The sequence below is a fragment of the Mya arenaria genome, chromosome 14 (assembly GCF_026914265.1).
Source record: "Mya arenaria isolate MELC-2E11 chromosome 14, ASM2691426v1".
Taxonomy (NCBI): Eukaryota; Metazoa; Mollusca; class Bivalvia; order Myida; family Myidae; genus Mya; species Mya arenaria.
This window is the reverse complement of record NC_069135.1, coordinates 19,470,799-19,485,258: the sequence shown is the minus strand read 5'-3', so window position 1 is coordinate 19,485,258 and position 14,460 is coordinate 19,470,799. Positions and strand designations below refer to the sequence as shown.

Below are 14,460 nucleotides of genomic sequence, written 5' to 3'. Positions count from 1 at the left end.
GGTGTTACTAAAACTGCTGCCCATACGACAGCCACCGGATATCAAGGTTTGGATCTGCAACTATATTACCTAACTCATGATCCATTTTCGTGGAAAAATAGTATCTGGATAATTGCTCAGACGTTAATTAGATTTATTTTCTAAGCTTGCTACTATCATTTTGGGCAAGGCAAAGTTTCCGATAATTCTACACCATGCTATTGGCCAGGCCTGCATCCATGAAAGAAGCGTTCCGACTAAATGGTTTGAGCCGAGCCAATGGAATGGCCATTGACAAGTCTTATCTTGAAGAACCACTTTTCAACCAAGGTAACTTTATGTAAATCATATTTTACCAATCGTGTAATGTATATAATATTTTGGCATGACTCACATATAATATAGATTTTTATATAAAAACATTTTTTCAAAAAATACAGAGTGCTATTAATAAAACCCTTCATTTACCAGTTGTTACTGTGACAGCGGCGGAGTGGTGTCCAACCTGTGGAGCATTCCGGGTGAATCCGCTAGTGGGGCAGGGGCAAATCCCAAATCGTTGGGCGGCAACCTCGTGCCCCTCGAGTGCAATAAATGCAAGCGAAAAAGCAAGGCCGTGGAGTCAGTACGCTTACTGACAGGGGAGAAAATTTTGAAGGAGCTCCAGGTAAAATTAATTAGTACTTTACATATCGCGTATTGATAAACGAGTGGTTTAAAAATATGATGATGTGGACTATATGCATGTCCTGTACTTCATTACAGAAGTGTTTAGAAGTATTTAAAATGACATAACAATTCTAAGGATATATATGTACGTACATATACGCAAATAAACAATACCAGTATGAAACGTTCGATTTTGCAGGAAAGGGAGCTTGAACAAAAACGCCTCCTAGAGGAGAAAGAAAAATGAAAACGAGACATGGCCGAGAAGAAACTGCAGAGTGAGAAAGAGACAGTGGAGAGAAAAATGAAAGCCGAAGAAAGGGAAAAACACGCCGGGGCAAAAAAGGACACGGGAGGAAGAAGCAAAACATCCTAGAAGAGAAAGAAAGAAAAAGGCAGAGATAACAAGAGAAGAATACAAACAAGATGGACAATAACAGCATTTAAAAAAAATAACGGCTGAACAGTACGTGTGTGGTGTTTTATGGACAGAGATGATTTCTTTACGATGAATAGGATGGGGCATTTTGGTACGGGTGTGATGCATGTATTGCGTGGAAACATATTTGAATTTGGAATAAATGGTCAGGGTGTCTGAAAGTTTGCGGGATGGGTCTGACTGTTTATGCCACAGATGTGAAGAACAACAAATACTAAAGGAGTAAAGAAACACCAGAAGTATTGATTATTTTTTTTCAAAACAATGTTTTACAGATATATTGTTTTCAGTTGTTTACATATATTCGATGTCAAATTCAACTTGTTTCCTATGATAGTGTATGAATGGACGATTTATTGGAAGCTATAATCGATGAACCAATAATCGATTGATGATTTGAGTATTGATTAGATTTATCATTGATTGTTTAATCGAATGCATGCTTAAATGATGAATGAATGAAAAAATAAATGAATGAACGAACGAACGAATGAATGATTTAAAGAACTATTGAAAGAATGATTGAAAACATACATTAAAAAATGGATTTTGTTTGTTGAAATTCATTTCAAGAAATTACCCCGGTTCGGACCTCACAGTTGAGCATATTGCGTTTAAGGTTATCTATATATTATATTATTAGTGGAATTTTATAAATAGGCAATCATAATGTAGGTCATGTTTCAAAAAGAAATCCTAATAGCTTTTTTTTAATTTTCAGCAAAGAGAACTTGGCGAAAACAGGTGTAGTGATGATTATTTTATGTATGCGTATGGATAAAAAAAGTAAAAAGATTCGAATGTTCACCTTGGTGCATTCTTTTTAACCAATGAACACATCGTACATGGCAACATGATGATTTGATTGGTTAATGATTACTGACGTAGGCACGGACCTCTGAGAAGACACTTTGATGAGTATATAATAAAGAATCAATTTCTTCAAACATTGACTTACCTTTGCTGAAAGAAGATGACAGATGTTAGACGTACAACAATGTGCAGTTACGCTGATGAAAGTTTTGATCGACTTGCCAGTCAACGATTCTACGGAGCTCAAGAGGGAGTTACTCCTCCGAATGATGAAGATCATCGAAGACTTGCGGCGGGACCTGTACGAGTACTACAAGTCGGAACTACCTCCCCTCGTGCAGCCACCTCCTATCCGGATATCTCCTAAACCGTGGGACGAGCCGAAGAACAAGGAGGATCACCTAGATCTACTTCAGGAACTGATAGAAGAATAGATAAAGAAGTAAATGTCAGCCGTGGAAAATCCAATAGCAAATAAATAATAAACCGATGTGTCGAATAGTCGTAAATGAAAATAATAAACCCTGTTAAGGAGAACAAAGCAAAGGCACAGACGATAATGAACTACAAACACTAAAACATAACTCTTTAGTGTACTGAAACATTGATGTCCTGTTTTCGTAGTAAGCTCGATATATTTTTTAAAGTTTCCCCAGTTACCTCTGCGAAAGCTTTCCACGTTGTTTGAGCAAGAGTCCCTGACTGAATGACTTTGTTAAAAGACGTATTTGACTGAAGAATATTGCCGTCAGATGATTGGATTTATCTTCATGAAATTGGAATCCATCAAAAGAATATTGATCCTTCCAAATTTAAGTATTGATACTTTTTAACATTTTCAGTTCTAACTTTGCAAAGTCAGTGAATAGTATTTAAACCCCTTTCATGACCCAGCCACTCATAGTAGTGTTGATATGATGGGTGTTGCTCTGATGAGCTATCACCGTGAAACAAAATGTCTTGATAAGTGTCCAATGCGTCGTGACAATTTTGTTGTCATGTCCCAAATTCCCAATGCCATTTAATTACCATCCTCATCCCTTGTATTAAATGACCCGTACCGATGTCCATATTTTGATGCTTCATCTGTATGAAGGGTAATGGTTTGGTTGTTGTTTTATTTACGAAATGTATGCAAGAGATATTAAAAGGCATGGTGCGTTTTCTTTAAAAAACGGCCTATCATCAATCTTCGTCATATTCACAAAACTGACAGAGCATTATATCACCGTTATGTCAATGTTTTGCTAAAAAAACGGGCATATATTTGTTGATATATGATACAAATTACAAACATCACCTGCTCTATATGCATATATATCAGTTTGTTGTTTACGTAGTACACTTCTCATAAATAATGCATGCATCTGCTTCCTGTGCAATATTTCATGAATCGTGTACCGAATCAAGCGCATCTTATTGTCATCACATTGATTTATATAAAATACGGTTAAAATCTCACTGTTTTTAAGCCAGAATGTTATCAGTATAAAGATGCAATCAAAGAAATGGAAATAGATTTGAGGGTTTCTCTAAAATAGCTGGTGAATCTCAAGAGTTCTTTGAATACATCAAACTGATGAATTCCTCATAGAAAATATAAGGTTACACATGGCGTCCTTACAGGACGAACCTTTCAGTGCTTTGATTGTATTTAAAATTTGCAGATTCATTTTTATTGTTATCTTTAAACCCGTTTATGGCTTACATTATGTGTACTCTGAATTGCATTCCTTCGTTTACAGATAGACTTGGGATGCCTTATCATTGAAGTACTTGGTGTTCTTACCTATTAGATTTTGTGTGTGAAGTTTTCTCAAGTTAATGCATACTTTGGTAAGATTTACCTTTTCCGTTTTTACTTTATTCAGGATTGTTGATATTGAAGTTGTGCACGCGGCGTAACTGGTTTGACCCCCCAGTAAATTTATTTTCCCTTCCCAAGGCGGTACCTAACAATCCTTGATAAACACTCGATTTTATATAGTATATTGCACTCTGTTGTTTGTGGAGTTTTGTGCTGTTGTTCCGTGTTTCTTGATTGTATTTTTTTGTGGTCTATTACCCTGTGCCATCAAGTGGGGTTTGTTTAAACTTTTGGCTTTTGAGCTTGTTTCTGTAGCTTTTCGTATAAATATTAATCTGCTTTTTCGGTACCATCCCTAGAATCTAGTTTAGTGATTTAGCAATGGCTTTGCTTTGGCATGTTGCAACATTATTCTTCTTGGAGTTTCTCTACTAATTTCACAAACCATATGATACAACTGTGCAAGTTTTTCTGTTATTATTAGCTAAAGACATATTCCATTTAATGACATAAAAGTTCCGTCAAATTTTGAAAAGTGGGACTAGATCTAACTATGACAACAAGTGAATGTAAATGTTTTTTTTATACAATTAAAGAATCATTAATAAAATTTATAGATATATAATTTCCATGAGATTATTTTACCTATAATCGAAAAAACGGATGTTTTAAAGAAGGCAAGAAGATATTTTTGACAGACACAAGTACCCGTTTTCCCATATAGGTAAGTATAGATAGGCCTGAACCTAACTTACAACTACTTTTTTCCTTGAACATCGAGACTTTTAAAGTCTATGGATATATTGGCAAACTATAAAACATCTTGATTTCATATGTGCCGTCTAAAGGATTAAAAATAAAAGGATTTAAAAAATACTCTACGTGGATTGTGCGTCTGTCAAAAAAAAAGACGTTCGCGAAAGTATGGTAAACATTTTAAATGTGTACAGCATATTGCTAAAAAGAGAGTAATTCAGTGGTTAATAACATTATTACCCTGTGAGAATGATCAGTTTTACGCTTAATTGGGTATTTAGTTGTTAAACTGTTTTAACAATGTTGCGAAAGTCTTTTCTGTCAATTTTAGAAATTGACGTTCGCATCCTTTGCTCCTTTTACGCGATTGCTTCCCCTTACACACTCTCTTAAAAGATACAACGGTCCGAACCAATTGTTTCCGAATGACACAATATGGCGGAAGCTGTGGTAGTTGATGTTTAGGTCAGGCTTTTTTTGCGTTTTTTTCGTGTCTGTCAACAAAATATGATGATCGCAACTATTGGCGTTAGCAACCAAAAGCTAGATATATAGCGTTTCAAATCGTATACAGGTTAATATCACTTATTAAAGGTCATTTGTCGACATTAAATCGACGACCTTGTTGTCCGCGATGTTGATGGTGGTAACATTTTCGAGTTTCGTTCTCCGGCTGTTTCGTACGTCATATATTGACGGAAAATGTTGTTGCTAACATTCAATATTGACGTTGCGAACGTCATTCTTTGACACCGATTATTGTTGCGATCGTCATTATTTGACAACTGCAGTGTTGCTAACGTAATGCATAGACAGAATTTCCTGATGCGTTCTTCATGTTTTGACAACTGTTGTGGTACTATCGTCATGTATTGACATAAGTCATGATGTCAACGCCATGCTACTTTAGACTCTCATTTATTGAATAAAGAAACTTGGTTAAAAGAATTTAAAAAATAAACAAAAAATGTATTTATTATTGTGCAGTGAAGAACCTGTTTACACAGCTTATTTAAATGTGCTGTAAGAAATATAATTAAATACTTTTAGCAAAATCGTGTTGACCATGTGTACATTTAATAAGGAGAAGAGTTATAATATCTTTTATTATAACAGAACATTAATTAATTTTGTGTAAAGAATTTGAATTAAGATGTTGTTACTTGACTCCTTTGAAAAATGATTAGAGTAAATAGAGAATTTTAACATGACACGCGACTTTGTCACAATAAACAAAGAACAAATCTAGCATTGTTGATTGTGCAAAAAAAACGGCTGGACAAATGGCGCCACTTTGTCAAGTTCATGACATCATTGTTTACTTAAAGACGTCTAGTTGCTAGTGGACGTCGGTTACAAACCTACGCGTTAGAATATAGTCCTGCATATTTGAGATTGATACAGAGTTAAAGTCATGTTAGAATGAAAATAATCGATGCTTCTTGTTGTTCATCGTCTGATATATCACTTTGTGCAAATCGTTCGGATGCTTGTACATTTAACCACTCAGGCTACGCCCTCGTGGTCAAATTCCTGCGCATCCGAACTCTTTGCACGCCTCGATATATTAGACGATGAACAACGCGAATGCATCGATTATTTTTTAATCTTAATATACTGAAAGCGAAATGACTGAATAATATGGGGCTAGCCATATATTTAAGTCAAGTTATTATGATCGCCTTGTTGTCGTCGTCTTTGTCATTTATGCATCGTCCCAAAACTTTAACCTGACCTCACAACTCAAAAACCGTTCAACATTTTCAAATGAAACTTGGTGTACACTATATTCCTAGGAGCAAAACACGTATATCTATACAAAGTAACATAACTCTGGCTTTAATAATTACTAAGTTATTCCCTTGTCGAAAAACCCGACGAGCATTGGCACTACCTCTGAAATGCTTTTGTAAAGTTAATTGTGTGATTTTAAAGCTGTGACACCCTGAACTGACAGACAACTGGTGCAATAAGCTGTACGCTCGGGCAGTTTCCAAGCAATGTCACATATAGAGGATATTAAATGAATGTATGTTGAGGATTTAATTTATTGATCGAGTTGGATAAAATATATTTCTATCCATCGAGTCATTGTGATAGCCTTGGCGTTGTCTGCGTCGTCATCGTCTGCGAAAAAAAAAACTTTAACCTTACCTCATAACTCAAATGGAACTTGATAGATATATTCCTAGGAAATGGAACACATATCTATACAAAGTCACATAACTCTGGCTTTATTATTACTGAGTTAAATGCCCCTTTTAAAAAAAGACGAGCGTTGGCACTCGCTCTGTGTTGCTCTTGTTATCACATAGTATTTGTTGTTTCCGGGTTAATTAAACCTTCAAGAATTTTCTTATCTTACACACATGTTTACAAGACAAGAAATGACGCCATAGCTTAATCATGCTATATTGTACCAAATGACGTCACAATACACGACGTTACTTTCAGCTTATTCTGCTAACAGTTAACTAGTTTAAGTATCATTCATACTCTTCAATATGTGATAAAAATAATCTTACACTCGTTGTCTTATAAGATAAGCTGTTCTTAAACGCGTCTAGACTAAAATGTTACTTAGCTCCCAAAGGCTTATCTTAAACGACAACTCGTGTAAGATTCAATATGTATCACATAAACACCGCAAGGCATTGTTATGGAAGAAATTTTTAGTTCTGCTGTCCTTCTGCCCTATATGTATTTGGCGCTAAAATGTTTACATCATTTATGGTAACGTCATCAGGTTTTCATGAAATCTCACAGAAATTATCAGTGCTTGTGTAGTTCAGTGGCTATAGAAACACTATTTTGCCATTGGGAATGGTGCCCTATACCAGAAGTAGATGCACATGTATAAGATATAACAGCCCATGGTTCCCAAGGGTTGACTAAAATTACCCAAGCTTTGTTCTTAATTTCAGATCCACCTGCTAGAAAATGAATAGATCAACGACTTTTCGAAATAAACTTAAGGAAGATGATCCTGACAGATACAAAGCGTATTTGGACAAGCAGAAATTGCGAATGAAGGAGAGGAGAGAAAAACAGAAGAAAGAATTGCAAAAGAAAAATCCATCTGAAGCTGCAAAGCTACAAAAACAGCATGAACTGCTACTTCAGCGTGAAAGACAACAAAAGTGGTTAGATAAAAAGAAAATGGAGGCCAATGGCTCTATCAAAACTCCGCCAAGGTCAGTAAAAAAATCAGTTGTTGCAACAAGACACAGTATTGAGTCAAAAAGGTCTTCCAATCGAGAAATGAAAAGGAAAGAAAGACTCGTGCAGTCGTACCAAAAGAAAATGTGGATAAGAAAAAGGGACAGAGAGAGGAAAGGTTTGAAGAGAGAGGCTTTGAAGAGAGAGAGAGAGAGCTTCTCACATACAGCCTGCAAGTTCAGTCACTAGCCCAGTCAACCCTTTTACTTCAAAGAGAACGGAATGGAATATAACAAGTAAAGTACGAAGAAAGTTGCCAAACTTACCTGGAAAATTTGCAAAAGTCATTTCAAACCTAAAACAAAGAGCAAGTCCAAGGAAAAAGAAGGCGTTAGATGACCTTAAAGAAGCCCTTTCTGTGAAAAAGAGAAAGGTAGATAAGAATCGGCGAAACAATAGCTCATGTAAGGCAGCAACACGGCTTGTTAAGAGAAGTTTGTTTTTGAAACGCAAAAGTAGAGTAGATGTTTTGGGGATCCGGAAGTTTTACATGAGAGAAGATATATCACGCATACTGCCGCAGAAACGATATGCAACCAAAGATGGTAATGGGTACGCTATGCAAGTGTCGCTAAAGGCAGCTCACTCGAAATACAATTTTGAAAATCCTACCAAAGCAGTGAGTCTGGGAAAGTTTGCTGCCCTGCGAAAAAGAAATGTCCGTCTTTTAAAGATTTCATTCCGGGAGTATTGCTGCTGTGTCTACTGTATTAATGTAAGATACAAGATGGTTTCCCTTACTAAGGTCATGGCAGATCCAGAAAAGATGAAGAGTACCAATGAAATGGATATTCCAAATATTGTCTTGTGTCCAAAACGTGATGGTCAAAAATTTCATGATCCTGCATGTATCAATGATATTTGCAAGGACTGCAATAGTCATATGAGCAAACTGTCTGAGTACTACAAAAGCGTCCCTGAGGAAAAAACATTAACATGGTGCAGATGGGTGTATGAGAAAAATGACATGGGAAAAAGTAAGCGTGTGGTTGTTACAAAAAAAAGGAACAAAACAAGAATGTCTGAAGGAGTTTCTGGAACATGACATACTGAAGCCAGCTCAAGGTACAAACATCTTTCAACATCTGCACACAGCAATTTGGCAATCAAATCAATTTAATAAGATTAAACAGGAACTTCCAAACAGGGATATATTGCAAGTGATGGATTTTGCTAAAAACAGGGAGGTGAAGTACCAAGATGAGGTAAAGTCTGCCTTTTATACCGCCAGTCAAATAACATTACATCCCATAGTGACATATTATAAATCAGACATTGGTCTCGTCAGACATTCGAGTATAGTCATATCTGAGGACAACGGGCATGATTATCATGCGGTTAACCATTTCGCACAGGTTGTTGACCATGAACTAGAAAATACTCTAGGCTACAAGCCCAACAGAAAAGTGATATTCAGTGATGGGTGAAAGCTACACCAAGTGCGGAATATTAGGTCAGTCAAAGACAAACTGAAAGTTAGAAATCTATCATGTTTTTGTAACAATTGTGAGGTGGATGACCCGGACTGCTTAAATGCTAAGTATGTGAATACTTTTGAAATAAAGACCCTTGTGCCTGAGAGACTGAAATGCCAGGAAAGCCAGCCCACTCCAGATACAGTGTCGTCTCGTCGAAATGGTCCAACAAGAAAAACCAAGCCAAAAACCAGGCAGTGCGATGTCCAGAAAAGACAATCCACTGAATCAGATACAGATTCAGATTCATCTCATCAAAATGGTCCAACAAGAAAAACCAAGAAGTGCGTTGTCCAGAAAAGACAATCCACTGATCCAGATACAAAGTCAGGTCATCGAAATGGTCCAACAAGAAAAACCAAGCCAAAAACGAGGCAGTGCGATGTCCAGAAAAGACAATCCACTGAATCAGATACAGATTCAGATTCATCTCATCGAAATGGTCCAACAAGAAAAACCAAGCCAAAAACCAAGAAGTGCGTTGTCCAGATAAGACAATCCACAGATCCAGATACAGAGTCACCTCGAGGAAATGGTCAAACCGGAAAAAGCAGTTCCATCTGTTTCAAAACTGTGCTTGAGACATTGGAACAAGCAACCACATTTCAGGAGTTAAAGCAAATGGTGATGTACTTCAGAGAAGAAAATGTTATGAAGGATATAGAATTACAAGGTCAATCATACAATGTTGTTCAGCTATCTGCATGCATTGACCAATATGCAAAAGATCTGATGCCAGATGAAGTTTGGGAACCAGAAATTTTGAGAGTACCAGTAAGAGTTGGGGCTGATGGCAATTGCCTACCTCGTTGTGGCTCAATTTTCTCTTTTGGATCAGAAGACCATCATCAAGAAATACGAGCAAGAATAGTAATAGAAATGGTTGAGAATTCGGACATTTATCTTGATTACAAGTTTCTGTCACAGGGCCGAGATGAAAACTCTGAAATTAGGGCTGAGCAGCTACCGAACCATTTTGCAATGTATTCGGATAAATTTATGCCTGGCAGCCAGTTATCTCCATCAAAAATCAGATCCATATATGAACAAGAAGTTCAAGATATCTGCCAAAACTCTGTCTACATGGGAATCTGGCAATTGTTCGGGCTTGCTTCAGTACTTGGTTGTAATGTGCAGTCTGTATACCCTAATCTCGGAAATCCTCATGTCAGAGAAGACTTGGAACAGGCTTATAAAGCCAAGAGGAACAGAAACCAAAGAACGTGTTCATATCCTGTGGACAACAACAAGGACTGATATGTTTAGTAATTGGGTTCCCAACCACTTTGTTCCCCTGTTGCCCATTAGCAAACATTCTGATGAAGTTCTGTTTTCAGACTCTGAGGAGGAAATAGATGAATCACTATCTGTATTGGAAATTCTACAGAATTGGGAAGATAACAGAGCTAATCCAGATGATGAGGGCCTGTCAACAAAACAGTATATGACAGAGCAATATGACCAGGCAAGAGATGACATTATGACAGACCAGTCAGAGATTCCAACAGGTTGGCCTGATGAGCAGATGAGCCAAACAGAGGGCCAGTCAGTATTAGACAACCCCATGGAGACAAGTCCCATAGCAGATCCAGACAGTCAAGCCTATCTGCCGGATAGCCTAGATGGCTCAAGGTAAGTTGAAATGTGAATTATTTTTCTAAGCAGCAATGATCAGAGGTCAAGATAACTGATGCATAAAGCTCACATTTTCTGCCATGTCATTTGCTCTAAAAATAATCCTTTTTGCAACTATCTGCTGATACTGTTTCAACCAAACATTGTAACGACGTTACCATAGGCGACGTTAGCCTTTTCACAGTTAATCTATAGGGCAGAGGGACTGCGGAAATGCACTTTACCGCTAAAAACTATGCCTTGATGAAGTATATAGTGAGAATAATCACATTCATGTTTGTTAATTATCTTTTTTTGATAAAATAGTCGGCGGAAAAAAAATGATGTTGTTTAGAACTTGTTTAGAAAACTTGATAATAAATGAGCACTCATGTAAATCTTTTTATTGCTTGAGTAGATAATTATCTTCATTTATGTAATAATTTCAGGTACATTCCTCAGTATGATGACCATGTGACAGAGCCATATGACCAGAAAAGAGATGGCTCCAACATTCTGACAGTCAAGCCAGACAGTCCATCCTGTGGGCCTGATCTTTGGATGAACCAACCAGTGGGCCAGCCAGTATCAGACAATCCCATGGAGACTAGTTCTTTAAAGCATCAAGACAGTAGACCTTATCTGCTTGAGAGCCCGTCTAGCTCTAGGTATGTTGAAATATGAATCGTAGCATGAATTTATCTAATCAAAATGTTAAGCATTTAAACCATCTATACATACATGCTCTGGTCAATTATTAACCCTTGGCTTATTAATTGCGGCCAAAGTACCATTTGCAAACAGCTGGGATCCAGATAAGACGCCAAGTAACTCGCAGTCTCATCAGGACCCAAGATGCTTGACACCTTGTCAACATTTCTAAAAAATATGGAGTATTTTTTTAGATTTCAAAAACATCAGCTTTTTGAGTTTGCTCATGCCCAAACTTTCGTAGCAAGGATAGAGTTAATCCTTCTTTATATCTGCATATATATATGATTTCAGGTATACAACATCTCTTGATGACTTAGTAGCTGAACTTGACCAGGCAAGAGAAGATGCTGTCACTCTGCCAATCCAGCCAGAGAGCCAGACCGGTCAGCCCAATGAGTGGACCAGACAGTATCCGGACCAAGACCAGACAGCATCCGACAACCCAATGGACCAATCAGATACTCAGCTCATTACTAAAGCAAGGTTTGATTGTTTCCTGATTTCTATCATGTATCATTACAGTTAAAGTCACGTTTATAATGGTCAAATGCAAAGCTAGATCATTGAACTTCTTAGGCCATGAAACAAACGCTATGATTGTTGTTTTGTTCACAATATTTCAGTATTTCTTTACAAGTTTCTCCTTATTGAAAGTAAATTGATTCTCAAGCTTGCAGATTTATATTTCTTAGTTTAATTGATACTTTTGGTGTTTGATGATGTAATGTTATATCTTACTAGTGTTCTCTGGTTTTATTAAACTGTCATAATGAAAATGAAGAAAGGTCATTTTGTGTGGTTGGCCACAACAGCACACAATGGCCTTTTTTCATTTGCATAATGACAGTTCAATAAATCCGGAGGACAATGCTGAACATTGTTCAATAATCACTTAATAGGTACGATATTGGAACCCATATTTTGGTAGCTAATGGGAAAAAAAACATACCTGCAGTAGTAAGTGTAAATAGTTGGTTGTTAAATTATTTATAACATGGCCTAAAACAAACTGTGCAAACTATGTAAATTCATTTTTTTTAACCTTGTGCACTCTACGGTGGGACTTCATAAACTGTTTAGAATCAGTAAATACACTGAGTAACTCGGTTGCTTAACTGGTTTAAAACTGATTTAAACTGAGGGTCTGCATATGACGATTTTTGTTGATTTGTTGAACTCTAGATAGCTAATGTTATTTCTTATAGTTCTAATATACATGTATACCATATACATCTGATCATCTCATATTTTACGGTATCCAATATTGACCAAGAATCAGTTTAAAAATCATAAGGAAGTGTGTTTTGAAATTTTGCATCATTGACTTCTTATTGTTCATGAAAAGATCAGGAAATATAGTGTAAAGAATAAAATATAAAGGCCATGTTTGTTAAATGTTTGGGATTTCCTCCTTTCTTTGTTCATTCTTTATATAGTACAACCTCTCTAAAGCAGCCATTCTTTAAACAGGCAAGGATTGACACAAAGGCAAGTGGTTGCCTAATGCAGGATAAAAATAATGCAAAAAGCGTTTTCTGTATTGCATTCAGCCTGCATTAGGTAGCCACCTGTCTTAAGTTAAGTTGCTTTTTGGTGGCCCCTATAGATCTGGTTGACAATGTTTGGGTTTCTTGTCAGTTAATGTATTTATGAAAGCATACTATGTATGAACCATGCCATGAATAATACTGTTTGTGGATTTATTAAAATAGTGTAGACATGGACATACATTTATGTTTTGCGGACAAACATTTATGTTTTGCGGCTGGTCTTTGACTTAAATTTAATATACGCTACTCTTTACAAACCCTCATTATATATTTCCAGAATGGTTCATGATATTGTTTATACTGTTCTTGATTTATTTTTCGGACAATTAAATGACTGCATTTTTTTCTTTTTAAATGAGCTTAAATTGGCTTTTAAATGATTCATACATTCACAATCTATTTTTTGTGGAAATGACATCAGTTTCAACAAATTGGATCTCAGATTATGTTCTTTTGATGTGTTTTATCTGGATTCAAACTATTAGCACAAGAGTTTGTACTCAACATTTTATAACTCCTCCTTAGTACTGAAAAAGTAAACATGTAACCGTCTGAACCTCTGTATTTTCTCACAACTTTGTTGGCATATGTGACCAGCCTTTTTATTGAAACTCAAACCTTAGGTCATTGCAAAAAGTTTAGATCCAGACTAATGTCTGATAACTGATATATGTTATTAAGGTTATCATAATGATGTTGTTGTTTTTTTCAGGTTGTTGATGGACCGACGGATCCGCAGTTTGGAATTTGGGCCCAATATTTCAAAAAATCTAGGAGTGTGTGGATCCTCAATGATGAACAATATTTCATTTTATTTTCTGATATTGTTAAATGCTTGGAGGTTCCATCTATTGGCAACGCTGGATCTCGCATTTATTATTCTTTTCCAGATTTTTTATAAACTTAAATGCCTCGTTTGATATAATCCGAGCCTTCTCTGCCCCTAAACCAGCCCTTTTTACGATTTTTGATATTTCATGTTTCTGGCACACTATAGAAATTCCTCTGACCCTACACCAGCCACATAAAATATCAAAAATCATATAAAGGGCTGGTTTAGGGGCAGAGAAGGCTCAGATTAAGTTTGAGGTTCAGGGTACCTAAACCATGGGTTGGGGTTAGACATAGTTATGATGACATACAGGACCATGTTTGTTAATGTTAATAACAGGACTCCAGATGAGCGTGTGTATCTGAGTTATTTTTCTGTGCGTATCTGAGTTATTTTTCGATCAGTTTCAATATTTCCATTTGTTGTTAACATTCATAAGATAAGAATCGTCTTGGAAAAGACGAGTCTTATGAATGGTCACAACATAGAGTTTGGTCGCTAAATAAGTGTTTTAAAATTTGCGATGTACACACCTTATCTGGGACTCTGATATAGATGAATCAGCTATTGGACACACATTCAGAATAATAACA

The 14,460-nt window shown here is 36.4% G+C and overlaps 2 protein-coding genes across 2 annotated transcripts; both read left to right on the top strand.

Moving 5' to 3' along the window:
- Positions 1–7,403: 7,403 nt before the first annotated feature.
- LOC128215898 (transcription initiation factor TFIID subunit 3-like) lies at positions 7,404–7,871 on the top strand. The gene has a single exon (XM_052922503.1). The coding sequence runs from the start codon at positions 7,404–7,406 to the stop codon at positions 7,869–7,871; it is 468 nt and encodes a 155-aa protein (XP_052778463.1).
- Positions 7,872–10,608: 2,737 nt separating this feature from the next.
- On the top strand, positions 10,609–14,005 carry LOC128216966 (uncharacterized). The gene is made up of 4 exons (XM_052923731.1): positions 10,609–10,789; positions 11,221–11,439; positions 11,777–11,968; positions 13,748–14,005. The coding sequence occupies exons 1-4, from the start codon at positions 10,638–10,640 to the stop codon at positions 13,953–13,955; spliced, it is 771 nt and encodes a 256-aa protein (XP_052779691.1). The 5' UTR covers positions 10,609–10,637; the 3' UTR covers positions 13,956–14,005.
- Positions 14,006–14,460: the final 455 nt, after the last annotated feature.

What these genes read in the sequence shown, in the direction of transcription:
- LOC128215898 (XM_052922503.1), top strand. Translation starts at nt 7,404, where the DNA reads ATGAATAGATCAACGACTTTTCGAAATAAACTTAAGGAAGATGATCCT.
- LOC128216966 (XM_052923731.1), top strand. Translation starts at nt 10,638, where the DNA reads ATGACAGACCAGTCAGAGATTCCAACAGGTTGGCCTGATGAGCAGATG. An exon ending in GAGAGCCCGTCTAGCTCTAG is followed by an intron (nt 11,440 to 11,776) that starts GTATGTTGAAAT and finishes ATATGATTTCAG; the next exon opens with GTATACAACATCTCTTGATG. An exon ending in CAGCTCATTACTAAAGCAAG is followed by an intron (nt 11,969 to 13,747) that starts GTTTGATTGTTT and finishes TGTTTTTTTCAG; the next exon opens with GTTGTTGATGGACCGACGGA.